Consider the following 26,577-nt stretch of genomic DNA (forward strand, 5'->3'; position numbering starts at 1 on the left):
AATCTATGAACAGATGTGACCATGGCCGCTGTGGAACGGGGAGGGGTTGTAACTTCCCTCTAGGAAGGTGCCTAGGAGCCTTACTCTGAGCGCACACTGAACAGGAGGAGACATAACCCTTAACGTCCTTAGCCAAAGTAGGCCACCAATACCTCCCCTGAAGGCTCCCCACTGTCCTCGTCACCCCAGGGTGACCCGAGGAGGGTAGGACGTGAGCCCACCGAATCAGTTTGTCCCGAACACCAAGCGGCACGCACCTTCGCCCCGCTGGACACTGAGGAGGCGCGGGTTCAGCCCGTAACGCCCGCTCGATGTCCGAGTCCACCTCCCATACCACTGGTGCTACCAGCTTTGAGGCGGGAAGGATGGGAGTAGGTTCGGTGGACCCATCCCCCGTGTCGTAAAGGCGGGACAGTGCGTCAGCCTTTACATTCTGGGAGCCCGGTCTATAAGACAAAGTAAACCGGAACTGGGTGAAGAATATGGCCCACCTTGCCTGATGTGGGTTAAGTCTCCTAGCTGCCCGAATATACTCCAGGTTCTGGTGGTCGGTCCAGATGAGAAAGGAGTGCTTAGCCCCCTCAAGCCAGTGTCTCCACACCTTCAGAGCTCTAACCACCGCTAGCAACTCCCGGTCCCCCACATCATAGTTACGCTCCGCTGGGCTGAGCTTCCTTGAGAAGAAAGCGCAGGGGTAGAGTTTTGGTGGCGTACCCGAGCGCTGTGATAGCACGGCACCCACCCCAGCCTCGGACGCATCCACCTCCACTATGAATGCTAGAGAGGGGTCCGGATGCGCCAACACGGGCGCATCAGTGAACAGCGCCTTCAACTTGTTGAATGCTCCGTCCGCCTCTGCTGACCACTGCAACCGCACCGGGCCCCCCTTTAGCAGTGAGGTAATGGGAGCCGCTATCTGGCCAAAACCCCGGATAAACCTCCGGTAGTAGTTGGAAAAACCCAAAAACCGCTGCACCTCCTTTACCGTGGTCGGAGTCGGCCAATTACGCACGGCCCTAATGCGGTCGCCCTCCATCACTACCCCCGAGGTGGAAATGCGATATCCCAGAAAAGAGACGGCTCGTTTAGAGAACACGCATTTCTCAGCCTTGACGTATAGGTCATGCTCCAGCAGTCTACCAAGCAGCTTGCGCACCAGAGACACATGCGCGGTGTGAGTGGCCGAGTAGATCAGAATGTCATCGATATAAACAACCACTCCCTGCCCGCACAGGTCCCTGAGAATCTCGTCTACAAAGGATTGAAAAACGGTTGGAGCATTCTTTAACCCATACGGCATGACGAGGTACTCATAGTGGCTTGATGTGGTACTAAATGCGGTTTTCCACTCGTCTCCCTTCCGAATAAGCACCAGACTATACGCGCTCCTGAGATCCAGTTTTGTGAAGAACTGCGCTCCGTGGAATGATTCCACCGCCGTAACGATGAGAGGTAGAGGGTAACTATACCCCACTGTGATGGCGTTTAGACCTCTATAATCAATACACGGATGCAAACCTCCCTCCTTTTTCCTCACAAAAAAAGAAACTCGAGGAGATGGGTGAAATGGAGGGCCGAATGTACCCCTGTCCCAGCGACTCCGTGACATATGTCTCCATTGCCAACGTCTCCTCCTGGGACAGCGGCTACACGTGACTCTTGGGAAGCGCAGCGTCTACCTGGAGATCTATGGTACAATCCCTTCCCGGTCGATAAGGTGGTAATTTAGTCGCTTTCACTTTACTGAAAGAGATTGCCAAATCGGCATACTCGGGGGGAATGCACACCGTGGAACCCTGGTCTGGACTCTCCACCGACGTGGCACCGATGGAAACTCCCAAACACCTTCCAGAACACTCCTCTGACCACCCCTGGAGAACCCCCTGTCTCCACGAAATTTTAGGATTGTGCCGGGCCAGCCAGGGAGTCCCCAGCACCACTGGAAACGCAGGCGAATCAATTATAAAAAAAACGTATACGCTCCCTATGATTCCCCTGCGTCACCATGTCCAGTGGGACCGTGGTCTCCCTGACCATCCCTGACCCTAATGGCCGGCTATCTAGGGAGTGCACGGGGAAAGAAGAATCTATCGGCACCAGCGGAACCCCTAACTTAAGGGTGAGTCCGCGATCCATAAAGTTCCCAGCTGCGCCTGAATCGACTAGCGCCCTATGCTGGGAAGAGGGAAAAAAGTGAAGGAAAAAGGTTAAGACAAACATGTGGCCAACAGGGGGTTCTGGGTGAGTTTGATGCTGACTCACCTGGGGTGACCGAGAAGCGTTCCGCCTGCCATCTCTACTCCCAGACGGACCCCCCCAGCACCGATCAGACGTGTGTCCTCTCCGACCACAGTTGGTGCAGGGAAGGCCTCCTCCTCCGGTACCCCTCGGCGCAGCCCCTCCCAACTCCATCGGAATGGGAGCGGAGGGGCTGGGTGGTGGAACGCACAGGACCCTCTCTGAACGCCCGCGGGCAGCCAGCAGATTGTCCAGTCGACAATCCAGCGGTGTCCCGACACTCTAACTCCCGGCGGACGTCCTCTCGGAGACTACACCTGTAGTGGTCCATAATGGCCCTGTCGTTCCACCCAGATCCGGCTGCCAAGGTCCGAAACTCCAACGCGTAATCCTGAGCACTCCTCCTCTGCTGCCTGAGATGAAATAGTCGTTCTCCCACCGCTCGGCCGTCTAGAGGGTGATCAAACACGGCACGGAAGCGGCGGGAAAACTCTGGGTAGTGCTCCCGCGCTGAGTCTGGGCCATTCCAGACTGCATTCGCCCACTCCAGAGCACGACCCGTGAGGCAGGAGATGAGGACACTCACCCTCTCCGCTCCTGAGGGAGTGGGTCTGACGGTGGCCAGGTATAGCTCCAGCTGAAGCAGAAACCCCTGGCAACCCGCCGCCGCTCCATCATAAGCCCTCGGTAGCGTCAGGCGGAGGGTGCTGGAGTCGGGAGATGGAGAGTCCGGAGCCGGGGGTGCCGAAGGTGGAGAGGTGAGACCACTCCTCTCCCATCGGTCCATTCTCTCCATCACTTGATCCATCGCGGATCCGATCCGATGGAGGACGGTGGTGTGGTGGAGAACCCATTCCTCCATCGATGGGAGAGGGTTGGCTGCTGCTCCTGCTGACTCCATTTAATGCTCCGGGTGTCGTGGGTGTGGAGTCAAACGCAGGAGACAGAGAGTGCAATGCTGTGCGTCTTTAATAGCACCAACGCACCACAGGGTGCTCACAATAGTAACGGCCCCAAACACAGGGAATGAAAATGTACAACGGAAAAATCACGACCAGGCACTAACACGTACCTCTACAACAGAGCCGAAGGTTACACTGAAATAATCCCGCACAACAACCAGGCGGGCCGGCTGTCTAATAAAGACAAACTAATCATACATAAACAGGTGCTACCAATAAACATACAAGGAGGGGGAGGAAAGACAATCAGTAGCAGCTAATAGGCCGGTGACGACGACCGCCGAGCGCCACCCGCCCGGGAAGGGAAACCACCCTCGGTCGGACTCGTGACAGGTACTGTGTATATATATTTTGCTCAAAACATACCCGTTACTGTGTGTGTACTTTATACTTGGGATATCGTTTTCAACAGGAAACATTCAAAATCGCTTTGAGGACGTCTTTACGGATTCTATCTTTAAAGGCAAAAGTCATAATACTTACAATTGCGTTATTGTATAATTTACACTTTCCGACTACAGTGACTTCAATGAAGTCTAGCCTCTCTGAGCCTGTTCCCGTGAGGTGTCTCACTCTCAGCAGACAGAGGCTTCCACATCAATCTGACATCACCGGTGGTCTGTGAGTGACCACTGTGGGACCCTGCTCCTCTCCTCACTCTTGTGGCACACATCTGGTCAGGGAGGATCTATTTAAAACCATGCATTCCACCCAGCCCCTCTCCCTTTGTTCAGACTTACAGAGATTCTGCAATGCTTGAGTGAGCGCTTAGTCGCTTCACTGGTGGACATTGTTACAGGCAGAAGAAAGACGACGGCAGTCCCCCCCCCCCCCCTCAATAACTGAAGACATAACGGGGCTATCTGTGTTGATAGATCATCTTTGGATAACTTCAGTCAAAGGGATATAAATGCGAACGTCAGACACGTCTGACCTTGTCAACTCAACCGGTGTTTTATTGCTTTGTGTGATGGCTTTGTCAGGGGTCACCATCACAAGTTTTCTCAATTTGTCCAGTGTTCTGCTGTTCTGCTGGGTACTGGTCAAGCCCTCGGTAAGGTGGGTCATCATAGGGAGTGACCTCTGAACTAGTTAATGGTTTAATAATTTGCACTGCAGAGATAGGCCTATTGATGATGCGCTGTACCCACTTTTTCCCACAGGGTTAGGGTTAGAGATGAAGACAGATTTGGCTTTGGAATACATTGGCCTACACCTTTTAAGTCAGCATTGTAGCATGAAACCATTCTGGAATGGATACGCTGTTCAGTACATGCTTGTCAGCTTCTCTGTATACAAAAAGCTTAGCTTTTCTGACAGCAGCATGACCATCCACTGCTTGATATTTTCTGAGTGTATTCTGCCTCCTGTGTTTGTGTTGCAGGTTCAGCTCCAGTGCGGATCGGCTCGGACCCTTACGGAGAACAGCGCTACACGGGCCTCCTGCAGGACCTGCGTCTCTACCACAGCAGACTGAACCGCTCGGAGATCCACGAGCTCCACGCGCAGCCCGCCAAGATGGACCTGAGGAACATCTCTGGCTACCTGCAGTACTGGCAGGGCGAGAGGCAGAAGGCCTTTGTGGTGGAGGTGCGGGACGACAAGGAGGAGGAAGGGGAGGAGCTGTTCTACCTGCAGCTGGTGGCGGCCCATGGGGGAGCACGTCTCCACCTCCCCCGCCCCACCGCCACCCTGCGGGTGATGAAGAGCGACAACGCCAACGGCTTCTTTGGCTTCACCGGCGCCTGCATACCAGACGTAAGACTCACGCACACTCACGAGCACGCACGCACGCACATGCACGCACGCACGCACATGCACGCACTCGCACAAAAGCACTCGCACACACACGGTATATGACTTGCAGTATAAATGAGACGCTATTGACACTATTGAGATGAAATGTACAGACCATATTTACCAACTCTGGCGGTCCCTGAGTTTGACAGACACAGCAGCAACCGTGATGGAAGACACAGAGTAGAATGGAGACCACACAGCACATTATTCACACATTCTGTTACTGGCTTTGATCCAGCATGTCTCCTGAGAATATGGATATTTTGTTACCTAGAAAGACATGTAATCGAAGGCAGTCGTTAGTGAGTGCATATCCTTCTGCATATTTAAACAGTGTTTACGCCTGGGTGAAAGTGTGCGCTCTGCCCTTTAGGGAGATTGCACACAGGTGTCTAATGGCTCCTCTCAGGTAGAGCGACAGATGGCTGAGCAGCTTCGGGCATTCCTATGGAACTAGAGTCCCAGTAGCACAATAGGTGGTAGACCAGGGGATGGCATTCCATCAGAACTAGGGTCCCTCTAACGCTGCCAGGGGACAAAGGGACTCAGAGGCATGCGGGGCTATCGGGTGGACTCTCTGCAAATCACATCTTGACTGTGCAGGAATTAGAGGAGGGCTACCCATAAAAGTGTCTCTCAAACCCAAATGTTCATCTTTGGAATGAGTTGTTGTCAGTCTTGAATTGGTAATGAACTACAAGTATTTTGCTGTGGAAAACATGAAAATGTCCAAAATGATTTTCTTTCCATTTTTAATTCCAAGTTTGTGAAGTTTTGTAATCAAATAAAAGTTTGTGTACAATTTTGACGAGTGTAATGTGACATTATGTTTTTAAAATGTCTCTCAGTTCAGGGAGCATCATTAATAACCATCATCCCTTTTCTCTATGGCCAGACGACAGAGGAAGGCTCCACCATCTCCTGTGTTATTGAACGGACTCGTGGGGCTCTGGACCACGTCAATGTGAACTACACTGTCACTCAGCTGGACTCAGACAGACAGGCTCAGGCCAACCAGGACTTTGCTAATGCCAGCGGCTCTGTGCTCTTCCTGCCCGGTCAGCGCTCTGAGGTGAGGGGGAACACCTAGAGGGCACACACCCACACACACACACACAGAGAAAGAAACACACACACATACATACAGCCTGGGAAAACTACCCTGCACACAATCATTCATGAGATAGGGAAACCCCACTGGTACACCTGTAGAGCAATCCTATACATATATCCTATACACAATCCTATACATATATGAGAACACACACACACACACACACACACATTGCATATAAATGCAACTGCAATAAGTTCAGACTATAGGCAGCTACAAACCAGTCAATATAAATATTTTACCATGCATCTACATTTCTGGCCTTGTTGAATCCCAGAAAACTACTTTCATCCATTCAGTGGTGATGTTGTTGACTTCTAGCCCCACCTAGTGGCTAAAAGGAAAATGTTGTCATAGTAACAGGTGCCTGCTAATGATTAGGCTTAGTCTAAAATCTCACTACAGAGATCGAAGCCTGAAAATACATTATGCTACACTAGGACTGATTTTAGATTAAAATCTTCACTCTCATGTGTTATGACATCCTCTCCCTGCGACTCCCAGGTCCTGAACCTGCTGGTGCTGGATGATGACACCCCTGAGTTCGCGGAGTCCTTCCAGGTCACCCTGGTGTCAGCCGAGTCAGGTGACGGGAAGCCAGGCTCTACCCCCACCAGTGGGGCCAGCATTGACCCTGACAACTCAGCCACCACTGTCACCATCACAGCCAGCGACCATCCCTATGGTACAGAGAGGCACACACACATCACTGTGCCACCCCACTAGAACCTTAAACGGATACCCATCTTCCCAGTTTCCACCCTTAGTTGCACCAATCAAGAACAGCAGCAATCTGTACAGCCACATAGTTAAAGGGATAGTTTAGTGCAAGCTGTACACTCGTGAAACTACCTCTAACTTCCTTCATACTGGACGCAGAGACATAGAAACGGTATCCACGAGTTCTAGTGACACCTTTTAAGAGAAACATAAATGAACTTCAGTCAGCCCCGCTTACGACCTACTTGAAAGGTTCAGCTTGTGGCATGACTTGAAAACAGTGTAACAAACTGCTATTGGTGTGAGTTAATAACTGACCGTTATACTGTACACGTGTCATCACAGACACAACGGAGCCAAAACAAAGGGCCACTCAAAGTTAAGGAGGTTCCCATGTTGTGAATGTATGGTGAACATTTTGTGCATTTGAGCCTCTCTCTCTCTCTCTCATAATCTCCGACAAGCGTATTGTTCTATGAGGCTGGATGAGCAGCTGTTGTGAGTACTAGTACCCCTCTCTCTCTCTCTCCCAGGTCTGATCCAGTTCCAGTCCAGCCTGCCAGCTGAGGGGATGATCCGCCCGGCAACAGAGCCTGCCCATATCACGGTCAATGAGGAGGACGGAGAGGTCCGCCTGCTGGTGGCCAGGGCCCAAGGGCTGTTGGGAAAAGTCATGGTCGGCTACAGGACCTCACCGTTCACCGCAGTCAGCCCCGAGGACTATGAGGTCATTTCCTTATGCCTTCCTTATCCCGTAGACCAGGGTCTCAGGCAGACACAGGGATGGATGGTTACTGGAGATCTGTGTATTCTCACACAAATCACCCTTAGAAACCATTGCTTTATAAAGCGTGATTTACATATGTATTTTTAATAAGGAATAGACCCATAATCATTTCCTATTCAATCCTCATACTTGGCTATCTGTGGCGCTTTTATTTTGAAATGATGAAGACAATAATAAGACATACCTGTACATAAAAGCCCAAATGATAATGGATGACAATTCCAGTGTGTTTGAGTCACTAGACTCACTCCTTGGATAGCTGTTTGGCTGCGTCTACACAGGCTGCCCAATTCTGACCTTTGGCCCAATTATTGGCAAAAAAGCTCATGTGAAAACTATCCGAATTGGGCTGTCTGTGTAAACGCAGCTAATGACAGTGAGCTTATGCTAACTACCCAAGCTAACCTCTTGTTCCCTACCTGATCTGCCTGTACCTGTTCCATGGCCCAAACAGGACTCAGATGGCGTGCTAGACTTCCTGCCAGGAGAACGCTTCAAGTACATTAGTGTGACGGTCATAGACAACCCCGTGCCAGAGCTGGACAAAGTGTTCAGAGTGGAACTCTACAACCCTGACGGAGGAGGTAAGACACACAAATACCATTGGTTGATTGATTCGTTGATTGATCGGCCAATTGGTGATGATCTTTTTTTTTACCTCCTCTTCTCTTACTTCAGATAATTGTTAGAGTTCACCTTCCTATCCTGTAGTCACATCCTTCAGTATTTCCCGTCCCTGAGATCCTGTTCTAACTCATCCTTTGCCTGTGTTCTGTCACATTGTGTCCTTGTGTGTGTTTGTGTGCTCCTCCTGTGTGCTCCTGTGTGGTCTTGTGTGCTGTGCTCCCCAATGGTTCCCACTCCTCTGGCGGGATCCTGTGCGATCTCAAAGTGGATCAGTTCCTTCGGAGTGAAGGCAGTGGCAGTGGAGAAAGTGACACTGAGTTTTTCCTCCTGTCCTCTCACCACCGCGGTAAGATCACCCTCCCCTCCACCGCCCCTCCCATTCTTTTTAGACTCCACCTCACCCCCTAAGCCTGTGTGTGTGTGTGTGTGTGTGTGTGTGTGTGTGTGTGTGTGTGTGTGTGTGTATTTGCATGCCTGTATATTTGTGTGTATGGTATTTACATTGCAATGGGGCCAGTGAGCAGTGACCAGGGAGATTGGTGTGGGAAAAGCAAATAGGCATTATATTAGGTGGAGGGCAACAGTGGTAAGTGGCGAACAGAAATGTCACAGACCCCCAGACTCATTGTTTCTCTGTCGGGGTCCACCCTCCACCTTATTAAAAACCCACAATGCACTGCAGTGTTCAGTGCTATTATTTCAAGTGGATCAATGGAATTCAAGTGGAATACATTTTTTCAATTGCACACCAGGAAAAACTTTCGATGACTCATTTTAACAAATTGTAATTATGAAAATGAGGGCAGCCTTTACAGTTGTGTGACGTTTTTCTCTATCTAGCCAGCCTGGGAGTCGCCTCCCACATCACCGTGACCATCGCTGCCTCTGACGACGCACACGGGGTGTTCCAGTTGAGCCAGGACTCACTGTCTGTCAACGGCACCGAGCCTGAGGAGGGACGCAGCACTGTGCTCCTGCAGGTCATTGTGTGTGTGTGTCTGTGTGCCTGTGTATATGTGTGTGTGTCTGTCTGTGCATGTCTGTTTCTATGTGTGCGTGCGTGCGTCTGTCTGTCTGTCTGTTCGTTCGTTCGTTCCCCTGACAGTAGGCTGTAAACTCTCTCTTTATTCGTATCAGGTGGTGCGGTCATCCGGTGCCCTATCCAACGTGACTGTATTCTGGGAGGCTGAGGACAGCTCTGAGGAAGACCTCATCAGCAGGGCCGGGAACATCACCTTCCACGTGGGCCAGACCAGGGGGGAGATTGAGCTCCAGGTGGCCCAGGACGAGGTGCCGGAGCTGGACAAGAGCTTTGGCGTGTCCCTGGTCAACGTCTCCCATGGGCGTCTGGCTGTGAGGACTGAGGCCATTGTGACAGTGCTGGCCAGTGACGACCCATACGGAGTGTTTGTGTTCTCAGACAGCAACAGGCCGGTGCGCCTGCCCGAGGGCCACACCCTGGTCATCCTCACCATCCACAGGCAGAGGGGGGCTGATGGGAAAGGTACTAGTGACATACGGAACCCTGAGTGAGGCTGACACCGCCCCCTTCATGACCCCGGGTGTGGGCAGGGCCAGTGAGGGGAATGACTTCGTACCCCTCCTGGAGTCGGTGGTGTTCACGGCCAATCAGAGTGAGGCTAACGTAACCCTTCGAGTGCTGGATGACGATGACCCCGAGAGGGACGAGTCTGTGTTCGTGGAGTTGATCAGTGTCAACCTCATAGAAGGAGAGCAGGAGAGACGAAGTAAGTCACTGCCACATTTCCACGTCCCAACTATGAATCTCGGGGCCTATAGTCGTCGCATGGTCAACATTTGTAGCTGGAATATGAGATTTTTGTCAACCCATCCTCTTTCTATCTTTCCTAGTTGCCCGGTCTCCTCGTCTCGGTCCGAAGGCTGAGATCGTGGCCCAGGTGATAGTGGAGGCGAGTGATGACGCCTTTGGGTTCCTGCAGCTGTCTGCCCCGGCGGTCAGTGTAGCTGAGTACTATGTCGGACCCATCATCAATGTGACACGCACCGGGGGAATTTTTGCTGACGTGTCCGTGAAGTTCAGGGCCGTACCAATGACTGCCAGAGTTGGTAAGTCTGGTCTACATTTTATCTCAATAGTGTTTTGTTATGTTGCTAAGCATGTACAGTGTGTATGTGTGCGTATGTCTGTAATAATATGTGCGTATGTGTGTAACTGTGTGTGTGTGTAATAATGTGTGTTTCTAACAATGTGTGTGTCAATACAGGTGACGACTACAGCGTAGCATCCACTGACGTGGTTCTCCTGGAGGGGGAGACCAGTAAGCCTGTTCCCATCTACATCATCAACGATGTGATTCCTGAGCTGGAGGAGACCTTCCGCATCGAGCTGCTCAATGTGACCACAGGGGGCGCTCGACTGGGGGCGCTCACTCGCACCATCATAACCATCCTGCCCTCTGATGACCCCTTTGGGGCCTTCGGTTAGCTCACGTCTCTCTCACACACAGAAATGCACTCACATTAGCCGGTAATTTTTCCGGATAAATTTTCTGGAGAAAAACTTTGTTGAAGATTTGAGGCTGATGCGTATCGCCAGCTGCTCTTAGGATTTGGACATTTTTGACTTCCCAACAGCAGCGGCTCACTTTGAGCAGGCCGAGGTCCACCGCACACGCAAGTCAATTAGATGCAAACTATCGTGTTCGTAGACAGACACGTTTTGTTATTTATTCATAAAAAATTTCATAAAAATACCCTATAGGACAGGTTGATCGGAAATTATATTATACAAATATTACATTTCGAAATTGTGTTTTACTACTGTGGGCGACTTTTTCTTCTAGCCTAAATGTTTTTCCCGTTTTTAAAAAATTATATTCATTTAGGATTTATAGCAGGGACGAAGACGCAATGGGCAATGTTTTGCTTTTCAATAAAACCTGTCAAGTTTAAAGGCACATTTTTTATTCTGTTAATGAATTTTTTATATATATTATTTTTTAATTGAACCTTTATTTTAAGTCAGTTAAGTTAATTCTTGATGCACCCATCCCGTTAGCGGGATCATTTTCGTCAACCACCGTTGAATTGCAGAGCACCAAATTCAAATTATTATAATAATATAATAATTAATTATTCAAATACTAAAAATATTAAATTTTCATGAAATCACAAGTGCAATATAGCAAAACACATCTTAGCCTGTTGTTAATCCACCTGGCATGTCAGATTTCAATAAAGCTTTTTGGCGAAAGCATACCAAGCGTTTATGTAAGCACATCTTTCTCGGCAGACAAAATATTACAAACAGCTAGCAGCCAAGTAGATTGGCCACGAAAGTCATAAAAGCAATAAATTAAATCGCTTACCTTTGATGATCTTCGGATGTTTGCACTCATGAGACTCCCAGTTACACAATAAATGTTCCTTTTGTTACATAAAGATTATTTTTATATCCAAAATACCTCCATTTGGTTGGCACGTTATGTTCAGAAATCCACAGGCTCGAGCGGTCACGACGTCGCAGACGAAAATTCCAAATAGTATCCGTAATGTTCATAGAAACATTTAAAACTTTTTTATAATAAATCCTCAGGTTGTTTTTACAATATATTATCGATAATATATCAACCGGGAATGTAGCTTCTTCAATAAGAGAGAGAGAGAAAATGGCTTCTCCAAGCTGTTGCGCATACAAAACGCTGCTGGCACCCAGCCATACAATGACGCGATGTGATCTTTCTCCCTCATTTTTCAAAATAAAAGCCTGAAACTATCTCTAAAGACTGTTCACACCATGGGGAAGCCATAGGAAAAGGAATCTGGTTGATATCCCTTTAAATGGAGCGAAGGCAGGCTATGAATCATGTAGCTTTCAAAATAGAGTCCACTTCCTGGTTTGATTTTCCTCAGGTTTTCGCCTGCAATATCAGTTATGTTATACTCACAGACAATATTTTGACAGTTTTGGAAACTTTAAAGTGTTTTCTATCCTAATCTGACAATTATATGCATATTCTAGATTCTGGGCCTGAGAAATAGGCAGTTTCATTTGGGTACGTTTTTCATCCAAACATCAAAATACTGCCCCCTACACTCAAGAGGTTAGAACAATTCTTATTTACAACGACGGCCTACCGGGGAACAGTGGGTCAACTCCCTCGTTCAGGGGCAGAACGACAGATTTTGACCTTGTCAGCTCAGGGATTCGATGCAGCAACCTTTCGGTTACACACACACACACAGGCTATCTGCCGCCCCAAAATTAACAGCCAGTGCAAATGGATGTCTGGTCAATTTCTCAAATGTCCGCCCTGGTAAATAAAAATCTTGCCGGCGCCAATTGGAAAACGGAAACCTTGACACACACACACACACACACACACACACACACACACACTATACTAGTCTTAAATATAGTGCTAAAATATACAATTGCTCATTCAAATCAGATTACAGTATATGCACGATACTGACGACATCAGCAAACTGAAGATTCCAACATGTTTCGAATGACATTAGACCTCATAAAAGTACTGTTTGTGTTCCCTAGTATTTCAGTCTGCTCCTGTCACCATAGAGGAGCCAGGGACGAACTCCTTTGAGGTGACACTGCCCATAGTGCGTAATGCTGGGACCATAGGGACCGTGGCTATCCAGTGGCGAGCCACGGTCAACGGCAGAGCAGCAGTAGGGGACCTCCGGCCTGTGTCAGGAGAGATCATCTTTGCGCCCGGGGAAACCATTAAGACGTTGAAAGTCGAGGTCCTAGCAGACGATGTGCCGGAAATTGAGGAAGTAAGAAACGCAGTCTTTTTCTTTTCTTCATCATTTCATAACTTTGTTCTTATTTTTTTGCCAAAGAAAGGATTTGTATAATTATATTTACTATATAATATAGAGGCCAATATAGTATACAGTCTGTCATTTTTCCTCTAAACGTTCTGTGCTTTTCAGATAATCAAGGTGGAATTGACTAGTGCCAATAATGGAGGCAACCTTGGAAGAGACAAAACAATCAATATTACTGTCCCAGCCAATGACAATCCGTATGGGACGGTCTACTTTGACCAGTCTGTGTATCGTGTGCAGGAACCTCTCGAGGGAATTTTTATGGCCAACATTACTGTCCGTCGAAGGTTTGTCCTTTAGTTTGAGTTCTGTCCTCTTTCAGTATCATTGCATCTCCTTACCTTGGAATTTGCACTGAATCGACATATTGCTGCTATTCAAACAGAATTCTTAACTAACTCTCTGTCTCTCTGTCTCTCTGTCTCTCTCTCTCTCTCTCTCTGTCTCTCTCTCTCTGTCTCTGTCTCTGTCTCTCTCTCTCTCTCTCTCTCTCTCTCTCTCTCTCTCTCTCTCTCTCTCTCTCTCTCTCTCTGTCTCTCTGTCTCTCTGTCTCTCTCTCTCTCTCTGTCTCTCTGTCTCTCTGTCTCTCTGTCTCTCTCTCTCTCTCTCTCTCTCTCTCTCTCTCTCTCTCTCTGTCTCTGTCTGTCTGTCTGTCTGTCTCTCTCTCTCTCTCTCTCTCTCTCTCTCTCTCTCTCTGTCTCTCTGTCTCTCTCTCTCTCTCTCTCTCTCTCTCTCTCTCTCTCTCTCTCTCTCTCTCTCTCTCTCTCTCTCTCTCTCTCTCTCTCTCTCTCTCTCTCTCTCTCTCTCTCTCTCTCTCTCTCTCTCTCTCCCCTTCATCACATCAGTGGTGGTCATTTTAGCCAAGTGGAGGTCCTCTACAGCACCTCAGAGATAGACATAGTGAGCATGGCCCAGACTGAGGGCCAGGACTTGCTGTTGTACTACAACCCCCCGGTGTCAGGAGTACCCTCTGGCACCCCCCGCAGGCCTGTCAATGTCAGCTTTCAGGAAGACCCCCTGGCTGCCTGTGCTGCAGTCTGCCTGAGGGAGCAGGCCTGCCAGGCCTTCTCCCTGTCTCCCCCTGGGGGCTCGTCCCCCATGGCTTCCTGCACCTGGGTGACCAGCGGGGCTGCCCAGCTCACCGCGTCCGCCCAGACCCTCACCTATGCCAAAAACACCACCGCCGCCGCCGTTCTCTTCAGCTCGCAGGCCGTGGCGGGTAGCGACTACACCACCATGACAGCGCAGACGGCCATCTTGGAAGACGGCTCGGGTGTAGCCAACCTGACCGTTCCCATTCTGACGGACAAACTCCCAGAGATGGACGAGAGCTTCTCCATCCGCATCCTGAAGGTGGAGCTGGTCAACTTAACCGTGGCTGAGAAGAACCTGCCCTCCATAGGGCAACCAGACAAGGCAGTGGTCACCATAGGCATGAACGGGGATGCCTTTGGGGTGTTTCTCATCTACAGCCTCAGCCCTAACGCCACAGAGGATGGGATCTATCTGGAGGTGAGAGAGGAGCCACGCGTCTCAGTACCCCTGGTCATAGAGAGGAGGGGGGGCAGCCTAGGACAGGTGACAGTGGAGTGGAGGTTCGTGGGCGGAATGGCTACACCCAACACTGACTTCACCGGGACGGGGGAAACACTTGTCTTTGCCGACGGTAGGTTTAAAAGCTAGTACTGCATAATGCTTTTTGGATATGAATATTATTTTGATATACAGCATATTTGGTTCTCTCCATCCAAAGGCGATTTGAAGAAGACCATTGAGATAGTGATTACGGATGACTCGGAGCCAGAGGACAGCGAGACCCTGATGGTTGGCTTGGTGAAGACGGCGGGAGGCAGCCGGATCCTGCCCAGCTCCGACACGGTCACCATCGTCATCCTGGCCAACGACAACGTGGCGGGGGTGGTGGGCTTCCACGCAGTCTCACGCTCTGTTGTGGCCAGAGAGGGTGGGTGTAGTACAGGGGACCCTGTACGTCGCTTCAATGAAGCGAGCATCAACTGAATAACTGTGTGAATTATTTAGCTCTGCACCGAGCCAGTTTACCAAGCAGCCACTGATGACATAATGACCCCGGCCTCCCCTGATAGTAACCCCTGTCATAATGCATCAGCATACATCAGCAACTGTAGTAAGCTGAAAATTCTCTTCTTTTGAATATCATGGCTTTGTGATCACATTCATACGTGCGCTGTTTTGTAGAGGGCAACACAGCTACCATTCCTTCGACCTCATCACTTCGCTCTCCGCGCATTCGGAAACATCCAATGAATTAATGAAGGAATGCAAGGGATAGTGGGAGGAGCATGTTGCAACAGGTGGCACACGTAGTAAGTTCCAGGCACGGCTCATCAGGTATGCACGATGGAGCCCTTCCACTCTTATCTGTGGCGAATACTTACACCACTTCCTAATGGATTGATTCTTTCCGAGCCACCTACAGTAGCTAAGTGAAGACCTTCGTAAGGCTGTAATCAAAGCCTGTATCCTGGTCTACTAATCTAAAACAGCAAACTATGGGCGACATTTTGCACAAGGAATTGGCAATGAGAAATAACCGAAACTTTTCCCGTAGACAGGAAGGCATACTGTATAATCCAGTGCCAGTTACAAATACAGCTTGACATGTATTACATTAAAAGGTGACTAAGGTGTGTGTGTGCGTGTTGTAGGGGAGATGCTGTCCCTGCTGGTGACCAGGACAGCTCCTGGTCTGGGGAACGCCACCGTGGACTGGGTCATCCAAGGCCCCCGCGTTGCCAGGACCTTTACACATACCTCAGGACTACTATTCTTCACCGAGGTAAACAAACTGACCGGGGTAACGCCTCGGTATGGTGTACATGCCGTGTCTAGTATTCGGTTCATTCTGTTGTATCGTGCTTGTTGTTCGAGCGTCTCCTGTCACTCACACAGGGAACACTGAACGCTACCATAGTCCTCCAGCTACTTGAAGATGCAACCCCTGAGGAGAATGAAGAATATAGGGTGGTCCTGTCCAACATCCACACTTACGGTAAATCACATTCCCTGTCCTCGGCTGACCAACGTAACAACATGCACATTCCAATCTCTCCTATGTACTTGGATCTCTATTTATTTCACTTTTAGCTTGACCATGCTAGTCATTTAAGAAGCACGTTTTTTGTTGACAATGACTCTATGCAGCATGGATCAGGCATAGAGGTTGCCATAGCAAAGAGTTTTTAGTCTGTTCGACCCCGTAACCTGTAAGGCTAGGAAATGAGTGTGACTCGTGTTTGTATGGATATTATCCGTCAGTGTTCTGTTCCCCCTGTCCCCCAGGTGTTGTAGTAACGGGTCACGCAGCGCTGGACGTCCAGGGGCGCGAGGCTGTGGTTACCGTGGATACCAGTGACGAGCCGTTCGGGATGCTGAGCATCGCCCCATCCTCCTTCAGCCTGAGCACAGAGGAGCGTGACGGCGTCCTCAATGTCTTCATCAACAGAGAGCTTGTGGCCTCAGGTCAGTAGTCTGGAATAGGGATTTGGGACGAGCTAGCGGCGACAGAGTGTTTCCCGATCGCGTGATCAGACCAGGGAAAACTCCAGGCCTTAAGGATGAGAAAAGTTGGGACTGTACTGTACATTTTGATCTATTGTCTCAAAACAAGATTAGCCGCAAATGCCGCTATGTTAATTAATCAGATGTCACCCAGTGACTGCTATTAGTTAACTGGATCTAACGTTAAAGAAAATGTGTTTGTTAACAGCCAAGTATGTGGTGTTCTGTGTTCAGGGGCGGTGAATATCAGCTATGAGACGGTCCGAGGGTCCCTCCAGAACCTGTCCCAGGTGGAAGGGGGCGGCGGCCTGGCTGAACCAGGACAGGACTTCCTCCCTGCGTCGGGCTCAGTGATCCTGCAGGATGGACAGACTTCGGTGGCCATCCCCATCATGATACTAGACGTAAGACCACCACCACCAGGGCTGGGCTCAATGCCTTTTGAATTCAGTCAATTCATCAAATAAGCTGACATTCCAATTGCTCAATGCTCCGTTTTCCTCGATGCTTCTCTATGCATTTTTAGGGGGAATTGGAATGCCAGTTTACTTGCTATATTGACTGAATTGGAATTGTCTCCAACTCTGGCCACCACAGCAAACACGGTCATATTTCTCTCATATGGCATAATGGCTTGTGGTACTCTGGTAGGCTAAGTGTAGGATGCCTATTGAGTTTTCCTAGAATTCAAACAGTGTAAATGTAGCAGACTATATGTTATACAAATGATATACATTTTGTTTTCCAGGATGACATCCCCGAGTTGCAGGAATTCTTCCTAGTCAACATTACATCTGCAGTACTGATCACCACCCTCTCACCTGCCCCTAAACTAGGTATGCTGTGTTTGGCATTGTCCCGAAATTGGCAACTAGGTTAATCACAAACAAAGCATTCTAAATGTGCATGGTTTTCCCACAGCGATCCTATAGGTCACTTTTAGTTCTACATGTCATTTGATGGGGTTTACAACCACTCCCCTTTTTTCATCTGCCCTTGACTTCCTGTTATGTACTGTAAATTCCCCTTTCATGTTCAATTCTGTGTAATCTGTGTTGTATCTCTTATTTTCTCCTCTCTCTCCTTTCATTTCTCTTCTATTCCATTCTGTGTGATGAGTAGAAGTTGTATATTTTACACTGAAAGGTAACATATATTTAGTGTTTATTACAGTATAATGCTTTGCGTTGTGTAGTATGGCATAATGGCTAATATGCGATTCATTCACTGTACATTACATTACGTTCAACGGGCACAGTTTTATCATTGATCTGCAAATATATCCAAAATGTAATTGGCACTACTGCGTCTTGTGTAATCCTAACCATAGCCCATTTTATGAATGGGTAACTTAAGGAAACAACGAGTAGACAGAATACAACACAGACTCGAGAGGCATAGGGCCCATCTGCCAGCCAGCACTCAGTGGCTACGATTCTTCTGATTGATTGATGCCTCTATGATTGAGGGGCTGTTGGGATTTGGGTCGAGCTGAAAAACACTGTGGTGAGCAGTGGGAATGCCAAACCAAACGCTTTAAATGGCCCTCGTGCTGTCTGTGCCCAGAGCGAGATATAGACAGACAGACAGACAGTAAGAACATAAAAAATCAGTCAACACATACTCCAACTATCAGCTGGCTGCATGTGAAAAGTGAATGGCCCTCGTCTCCTCATCTTGTGCTCCTATTGTAGCGTCAAACAAGTGCTTCATATCCTCTGTAGATGCTCTGAACCCCGTTTTGCGATCATAGTGATCATGCTGAAGCTAATGCTAGTTTTTTTATGATATTATTACTGGAACAAGACTTTAGGACATGAGCTACCATTCCCCATTGCAATGTTGCCTTTTCTCTTCAGACACCCAGGGTTTGGTGGCAGAAATCAGCATTGGCGCCAATGATGGAATTCGAGGTGTCATTGAATGGACAAACACGAAGTGAGTGGCTCTGTGTTCAACCTCGCGTTCACAGTGATTTTCCTCCCTCTTCCCCCCCCCACTTTCTCTCCATTTACGAGATGCCCTCTGTTTCTAAGAGCACCTGTGGTTGTGCAGATATACCCAGAAGCACTCCCTCTACCGCATTTTCCCCTCACACGGACTGCTTGGCTGACAAAAGCCCACACTGCTCTCACCTCTTTCGTAGGATCTGTTACTCTTTCCCCTTTCATGGCTTAGTCATTTAGCAGACCATTATATCCAGAGTGACTTACAGTTGCACCCGTCTTCAGGTAGATGGGTGAGACAAGGCACATATTATAGCCATAGCAAGTAAATCCTTACTCTCTCCTCTCTAGTGGCAGACAAATCTGATGTTTGTCTGTGTGTTTTCCCTTGTAGCTTCGAGGTGAATGAGACCGTGGGCGTGCTGAGCCTGGTGGCCTACAGGAGCGCAGGGACCTACGGAAACGTCTCGCTCGTCTTCTACGCTCAGAACCTGGAAGCTCAGCTGGGCCTGGACTACAACGCCACTCCATCGGTGAGGCCCGTGCCCCTAACCCACTAAACCGCCGATCAGAGTTCTTTATGAGTAGGGCCAGGAATTTTCCCTGACCATTTGTTCTGACCGGGGGAAAAACTCTGGGCCCCACCAATGAGACTAAAGGCGCCTTGTCATTGTGAGTTCACACGTTTTGTTTGTTCTTCAGACGCTCCACTTCGCTGATGGGGAGAGGCATCAGTTTGTTGAGGTTCAGATCGTGGATGACGTCATCCCAGAGGGAGCTGAAAGGTTCCAGCTGATTTTGGCTAATCCATCGTCCGGGCTGGAGCTGGGAGACAATACCACAGGTAGGATGTTCCGGAAGCCTGTAGCATCATGCATGTTCGCTACACATGTTTTATATTGTATTTTATTGAAGACCATTTTTTGTGTAGTCTACGTGTGTAGTCTATGTACCTATGGTTTCACAGACATTGTTGATTGGTTTCACAAGAATCGACAAGTGCCCTGGTGAAAACTGCTCTCCCTGTCTCCCCTGTCCCGTGTCTCCGTAGCCATGGTGAGCATCTTGGCCAGCGACGACGGCCATGGTGTCATTTCCTTCAACAGCAGCCAGCACTTCCTGTTGAGGGAACCCACGTCGGTGTCCGGGCTGGGGGAGAGTGTGGCCACCCTGTATGTGGTGCGTGACCCACCCCAGGGCACTTTCGGTACCGTCAGCGTCCAGTTCACCATCACAGATGCCAACAAAACGCTGGCCCTGGACGACCTCATGCCCTGGCAGGGCATTGTGGAGCTGGAGGACGGAGTCAGGTTCAAGGTGAAGGGGACCATGGACTTCAGTCAGTCTAGAAGATATACAGGAGAACTGATTGAATAGATTGAAGATATTTTGGAGGATTGAGAATAGATTGAATTGATATATAGGCAAGGGCAAGAATCTTTTCTAGATGTGTTTCAGCCTATAAAGCCCTTCATATTCTAATTTTGACGTTCTCTGTGTTGACGTTCTCTGACGTTCCTGCGTGATGTGATGTTCTAGACTCTGGAGATCTGGGCGGTTCTGGATGCTGAGCCCGAAGTGAACGAGACGTTCACGGTAACTCTGTCCAATCCAACGGGAGGGGCGCGGCTTGGAGACACACTCCACACACTCATCACAGTGCTTCAGAACTCCGCCCCGCTGGGCCTCTTCCGCATCGCACCCTCCCTCAATAGGTGAGCATGTGATCACACACACATGCAAGCACACAAAAGCACACATGCATGCACACACATGCACATGTAAGCACTCATGCACACACACACACAGACACACACACACACTCACACATGTACCTCTATCTCTGCAGGACTGACAGCTCTGTGGTGGGGGAAGAGGGTGGTAGGACTGTGTTCTTGACCGTGTCCCGCAGTAACGGTCTAGAGGCAGCAGTCAGTGTGGAGTGGGAGACCCAGTCGGACACAGCCATTGCCATGGGTAAGATGGGCTAGAAACTTTGCTTCTGCACACACAGTTAATGTCATTATATCCACACAATCCAGTGGCAATTTCTGTTTCGAGTCTGTGTCCACTTGTTTACCATGATATACAGTGATTGTACTAGTCTATTTTCAGAGGGGACTCTTCCAGTGATGGCAGTGTATCAGATCTTCCCAGAGACCCCCACCTCAGGCTGGTGTTCCTTGGCTGATGGTGCCTCTCCTCTGGTCATGAGGTTGGACATGCCCTCCCCTGGCGGCTCCACCCAGACCCATGCCACTCTGTACAGGTGGCAGGGGGTGTTGGTACCTATACAGGTAATCTAGTTCATGTTCAGGATTTTTTTGCGGTCATAGACAGTGAAATACATGGATATGGACTAACATGAGAAAATATTCACATCATTTAGATGAGAAGGATCTTATCAATTAGGTGGCAGAAGTAGGGTATGGGGGGGATTTGTTGTATCTTTCAGTCCTAGCGTGTGGAACAGAGAGTAGGTTGGTGCTGTCTATCACTTCTCCTCTACAGGCAGTTAACCAATCACAGAAAGGGGACTTGTAGAGAGAGATGTAATTCATCTAAACATTAGCCTATGTGTAGAGTCAAGAGATCAAAGGTCAAACTGCATCGGTGCAGTAGCTGAACTACATAGGAGGCAAAGAAGGAAGAAAGTGTAGGAGTGAACATGGGAAGGAAGTCATAAACCACCAACCCATAATAGCTTTTAGGTAACGGCCTTACTTTGTGTTGCATCCACACATGCATAACTCGATGTCATGATGAATCATGATGTATGATGTCTCTCTCTCTCTCTCTGAATCTCTTGTGTTTTCAGTCGGTGATGATCCAGGACCCTAGTGTGTGTGTGGGCTTCTCTGTGAACGGCTCGTACAATGTAGCGATCACACACGGAGGCCACACTGACTCCCCCGCAGTCAACCTCAGCCTGTTCAGAGTGCAGCCGGACCACAACCTTACACTGGTGAAGCCCCTCACTTCTTTGGCTTGACGGTTGTCGATTCATTTGGGGTCCTAATGATTACGTTTTCTACCTGTTATTAAGATGACGTAAGATCCACACTGTCACCGGCCTTATGTTCCTATGATACGTTCTTTATAACAGCCACTCAATGGCAGTGGCATTATGTTGAGTATTGTATTCTTTTCACTCAATTTCAACCCTTTTCCCCCTAGGAACAAACGTTGGCTGTTGAATCTCTTGATGTCAAACACTTCTCCGTTGAAGGAAGAGACTACTTGATTGCCTCCAGCCAGGTGAGTTTGGGGGTTAAAAGGAACATGACTTGCCATAACCTGTGAGGCATACTGGTACAGTGCTACACAGGTGTCATAGATCATGATACCCATATGCACACACCACATGACTATTTTTCATTCAAATCAAAAACGCCCAATGGATAGAGTCCACAACCACCTGGAGTTGATTTTCGACTAGCTAGTAGCTAACTCCTCCTGTTTCCACCAGGTGTTCGTTCGGACTGGGAGTACCTTTGTTGTCCACCAGAGCCTGGAGCTTCAGGGTGTCCTCAGTGTGTCTCTGCTCTCCCACGGGACCCGTCTCTACCTGGCTGCCTGTGTGGGGAAGGAGATTGAGGACGGCTGTGTGCTGTTCCAGTGGAGTCAAGGACACTTCCAGAACCCCAGGCCTCTGCCTGTCAGCAGCAGAGCTCAACAAGTGGAGTCTCTCACCAGGGGAGCAGACACTCTCCTATTGGTTGCCACTGAAGGTGACCTTGCGTGACCTCTTCTACGAACCATGCCCTTTGCAACCACTCCATTTGTGTTTGCGATCAACAATCTTCTATGTTGACGTCTTGCTACGGTGCCATTTTGTTCTCACTCTGAGAGGGAGCGTGTGGTGCAGAGATGCTGTACTGCAGTTGTGATGCGTAAGGCACAGTCAATGTGTCCCCGGTCTACTAAAGACAAAACATGATCTGTGTGCACAGATGGGAGGGAGTAAGGCGCCAAAAGTCCTAATGTATATTGGAGCATGTATTTATGTATGTTTTGATGAAACACCACGGACCACAATCCACATAAGTGAAGTAGGTAGGCTCTATGCTGTGAGTTTCCTGGAAGGCTCACTGTAGTAGGCCATAGGGAAACCACAGAAAGGCTCAGGGGGTGTAATTTATAGGAGTTGGGTGTGTCAGCACGGCCCATGCTTAACATAACCGCCTTGTGAAAGAATGGAGTGCTAACATAAAGCTCTGTGTGTGTGTGTGTGTGTGTGTGTGTGTGTGTGTGTGTGTGTGCATGCGTGGGTGGTTGGGCGCGTTCATCCGTGTGTGTGTGTGTTCCTATCCTCAGGTTCCTCTCCCTCCTGTGAGGTGTTTGTATGGGGACCCACGCAGGAGTTCCCTCAGCACAGCCAGTCTATCCCCCACCCTGGCCTGGGCTCTGCCCACCCCTTCACCCTGCCCTCAGGGATCAGTGAGTACACACACACACACACGCACGCAATGATGTTCAACTTTCTTCACACGGGTCAACTCGGAGACCCCTAGGTGTTATCATTCAATCAATACTATCAGAGTCACAACTGATTATGACGATCATGGTGATGGCGATTTATAATGATGACGACCTCGTTATTTCAAAGACACCTACAAATCTTTAACATTGGTAGTCTTATCAAATCAAATTGTGCTGGTCACCTACACGTGTTCAGCAGATGTTATTGCGGGTGTAACGAACTGCTTGTGCTTCTAGTTTCCGACAGTGCAGCAATATCTAACGAGTAATATCTAACAATTTCACAACTTATCCCTGTTTCCCCACTAAAGATGTCTCTCTGTTTCTCCCTCTGTGTCTCTCTCAGCCCATGTCCTGCTGGCGGGGAGGAATGGCTCAGCGCTGTACTCCTGGAGGTCTGACACCAGTCTGTTTGCCATGGTGCTCAGGTCTCCTTCAGCCTCTCACTTCCTCTCTCTACCTCTACCCTACTTCAACACCACCAAGAGCCTCATAGCAGCCACCGAGCCCTCCGGCTCAACCCTGTATGAGCTCACCACGGTCTCCAACCACTCTGACTTCATACCCAGGTACCTATGACGCCCCACTGTTCCCGTGGCAACCCATTACATTCTGACCAGAGGTATTGATCAATTCGTTGTGGTCGTCTTCTCTGACCATTGTCCGTTTGCTCTCTGCCGCCACACTCTCAGCTATGGCGAGTTGCGTTTCACACCCGGTGACCGGGAGTTGGAGATTGCGGTGAACATCATCGACGACGATGCCCCGGAGGAGGAGGAACAGTTCCGTGTCGTCCTAAGAAATCCCAAGGGAGGGGCTGAGATTGGCTTTGGTGGTCAGATGACTGTGCTTATTCCAACCAATGACGACGCCCATGGAGTCATAGGCTTTGCACAGGTACCCTCCTCTGTTGCTTAACTGTGATTCACAGTGCATTTCAAATTACGTTTTTGTCACTTGCATTTATATATTTATACATATACAGTGGGGAGAAGAAGTATTTGATACACTGCTGATTTTGCAGGTTTTCCTACTTATAAAGCATGTAGAGGTCTGTCATTTTTATCATATGTACACTTCAACTGTGAGAGACGGAATCTAATACAAAAATCCAGAAAATCACATTGTATGATTTTTAAGTAATTAATTTGCATTTTATTGCATGACATAAGTTTTCGATACATCAGAAAAGCAGAACTTAATATTTGGTACAGAAACCTTTGTTTGCAATTACAGAGATCATATGTTTCCTGTAGTTCTTGACCAGGTTTGCACACACTGCAGCAGGGATTTTGGCCCACTCCTCCATACAGACCTTCTCCAGATCCTTCAGGTTTCGGGGCAATACGGACTTTCAACTCCCTCCAAAGATTTTCTATTGGGTTCAGGTCTGGAGACTGGCTAGACCACTCCAGGACCTTGAGATGCTTCTTACGGAGCCACTCCTTATTTGCCCTGGCAGTGTGTTACGGGTCGTTGTCATGCTGGAAGACCCAGCCACGACCCATCTTCAATGCTCTTACTGAGGGAAGGAGGTTGTTGACCAAGATCTCGCGATACATGGCCCCATCCATCTTCCCTTCAATGCGGTGCTGTCGTCCTTTCCCCTTTGCAGAAAAGCATTCCCAAAGAATATGGTTTCCACCTCCATGCTTCACGGTTGGGATGGTGTTCTTGGGGTTGTACTCATCCTTCTTCTTCCTCCAAACACAGCGAGTGGAGTTTAGACCAAAAATATATATTTTTGTCTCATCAGACCACATGACCTTCTCCCATTCCTCCTCTGGATCATCCAGATGGTCATTGGCAAACTTCAGACGGGCCTGGACATGCGCTGGCTTGATCAGCGGGACCTTGCGTGCACTGCAGGATTTCACTCCATGACCGCGTAGTGTGTTACTAATGGTTTTCTTTGAGACTGTGGTCCCAGCTCTCTTCAGGTCATTGACCAGGTCCTGCTGTGTAGTTCTGGGCTGATCCCTCACCTTCCTCATGATCATTGATGCCCCACAAGGTGAGATCTTGCATGGAGCCCCAGACCGAGGGTGATTGAGCGTCATCTTGAACTTCTTCCATTTTCTAATAATTGCATCAATAGTTGTTGCCTTCTCACCAAGCTGCTTGCCTATTGTCCTGTAGCCCATCCCAGCCTTGTGCAGGTCTACAATTTAACCCTGGTGTCCTTACACAGCTCTATGGTCTTGGCCATTGGGGAGAGGTTGGAGTCTGTTTGATTGAGTGTGTGGACAGGTGTCTTTTATACAGGTAACGAGTTCAAACAGATGCAGTCAATACAGGTAATGAGTGGAGAACAGGAGGGCTTCTTAAAGAAAAACTAATAGGTCTGTGAGAGCCGGAATTCTTACTGGTTGGTAGTAGGTGATCAAATACTTATGTCATGAAATGCAAATTAATTACTTAAAAATCATACAATGTGATTTTCTGGATTTTTGGATTCCATCTCTCACAGTTGAAGTGTACCTATGATAAAAATTACAGACCTCTGCATGCTTTGTAAGTAGGAAAACCTGCAAAATCGGCAGAGTATCAAATACTTGTTCTCCCCACTGTATATGTGTTCGTGTTTGTATTTATCGGTGTTCCAATACATTTGAATGGTCAAATCTACTTTATATTACACACTGATGTTGCCTCTCTCCAGGGCTCTCTATCTGTGGAAGTAGAGGAGTTGGAGCGGAGCAACCCTATCTCTCTGAGTGTCGAGAGGAGGAGAGGGACCTTCGGCAGACTGACCGTCCACTGGGCAGCCAACGGCAGTCTGGAAGACATCTTTCCCACGTCTGGAGTGGTGAGGCTCTCTCTCTCTCTCTCTCTCTCTCTCTCTCTCTCTCGGGATTATCTCTTTCACTGTTCACTTTGAGGAAAATGTAGACGTAGAGAAATAGAAGCAATACAATATTTCTGATGTGAAATTTCCAATTTAGTTGATTAGTTCATTGGTTGTGAATTGACTTCCTGGATTGGCTGAGCTACAGAGGGACTGACATCATCCACCGTCAACTGTTTTCGATCTCAGGTGACGTTTTCTGAGGGCCAGGTCATGGCTACCATCTCTATGACCGTGGTAGCAGACAGCGTTCCTGAGTTGAGGGAGAGGGTCACCCTTACCCTTTTGGATGTCACCACGGTGGGCCTAGACCAGCTCTCCAGGGGGGCGCTGATTGACCCACAGAGGGCACAGGCCCTTCTCACCATCCTGCCCAACGGTTCTCCCTATGGGGTGATAGGCTGGCACCTGGATTCCCAGTACCTCCACACACAGGAGCCCCAGAGTAAGAGGCCAGCTGTTTAGATTGACTTTAAAATATATATATATATATATATGTATTCATGTATTTATACAAGAAAAAAATATGTGATATTGTGTATAGTTAAGAACAATACATATGCAATTATCTTGCACATCAAGGACAACAGAAAGCCATATTTGAACCATGTCCATTTTTAAAGCTTCTAAAGTGTATGGTAGGTTGTCATGAGTGGTCACAACTTGATTTGACAGGAGCT

At 48.7% G+C, this 26,577-nt stretch overlaps 1 protein-coding gene across 1 annotated transcript in view; it reads left to right on the forward strand.

The window, feature by feature from the left end:
* The window catches only part of adgrv1 (adhesion G protein-coupled receptor V1), a 198,739-nt gene that overhangs the window by 53,387 nt on the left and 118,775 nt on the right, over nt 1-26,577 (forward strand). The window contains 35 exon segments of the mRNA XM_031830438.1: nt 4,585-4,958; nt 5,896-6,072; nt 6,619-6,799; nt 7,368-7,561; nt 8,076-8,205; nt 8,514-8,594; nt 9,089-9,228; nt 9,386-9,736; nt 9,738-9,996; nt 10,121-10,336; nt 10,495-10,710; nt 12,783-13,027; nt 13,187-13,368; nt 13,927-14,747; nt 14,835-15,044; nt 15,769-15,899; nt 16,013-16,112; nt 16,403-16,582; nt 16,856-17,025; nt 17,370-17,457; nt 18,481-18,559; nt 18,962-19,100; nt 19,270-19,411; nt 19,619-19,884; nt 20,107-20,282; nt 20,417-20,544; nt 20,683-20,864; nt 21,386-21,532; nt 21,745-21,825; nt 22,037-22,298; nt 22,885-23,007; nt 23,396-23,618; nt 23,742-23,946; nt 25,712-25,858; nt 26,087-26,342. Coding sequence (XP_031686298.1) covers nt 4,585-4,958; nt 5,896-6,072; nt 6,619-6,799; nt 7,368-7,561; nt 8,076-8,205; nt 8,514-8,594; nt 9,089-9,228; nt 9,386-9,736; nt 9,738-9,996; nt 10,121-10,336; nt 10,495-10,710; nt 12,783-13,027; nt 13,187-13,368; nt 13,927-14,747; nt 14,835-15,044; nt 15,769-15,899; nt 16,013-16,112; nt 16,403-16,582; nt 16,856-17,025; nt 17,370-17,457; nt 18,481-18,559; nt 18,962-19,100; nt 19,270-19,411; nt 19,619-19,884; nt 20,107-20,282; nt 20,417-20,544; nt 20,683-20,864; nt 21,386-21,532; nt 21,745-21,825; nt 22,037-22,298; nt 22,885-23,007; nt 23,396-23,618; nt 23,742-23,946; nt 25,712-25,858; nt 26,087-26,342 — 7,002 coding nt within the window.

This window comes from Oncorhynchus kisutch, linkage group LG8 (assembly GCF_002021735.2).
Source record: "Oncorhynchus kisutch isolate 150728-3 linkage group LG8, Okis_V2, whole genome shotgun sequence".
NCBI lineage: Eukaryota > Metazoa > Chordata > Actinopteri > Salmoniformes > Salmonidae > Oncorhynchus > Oncorhynchus kisutch.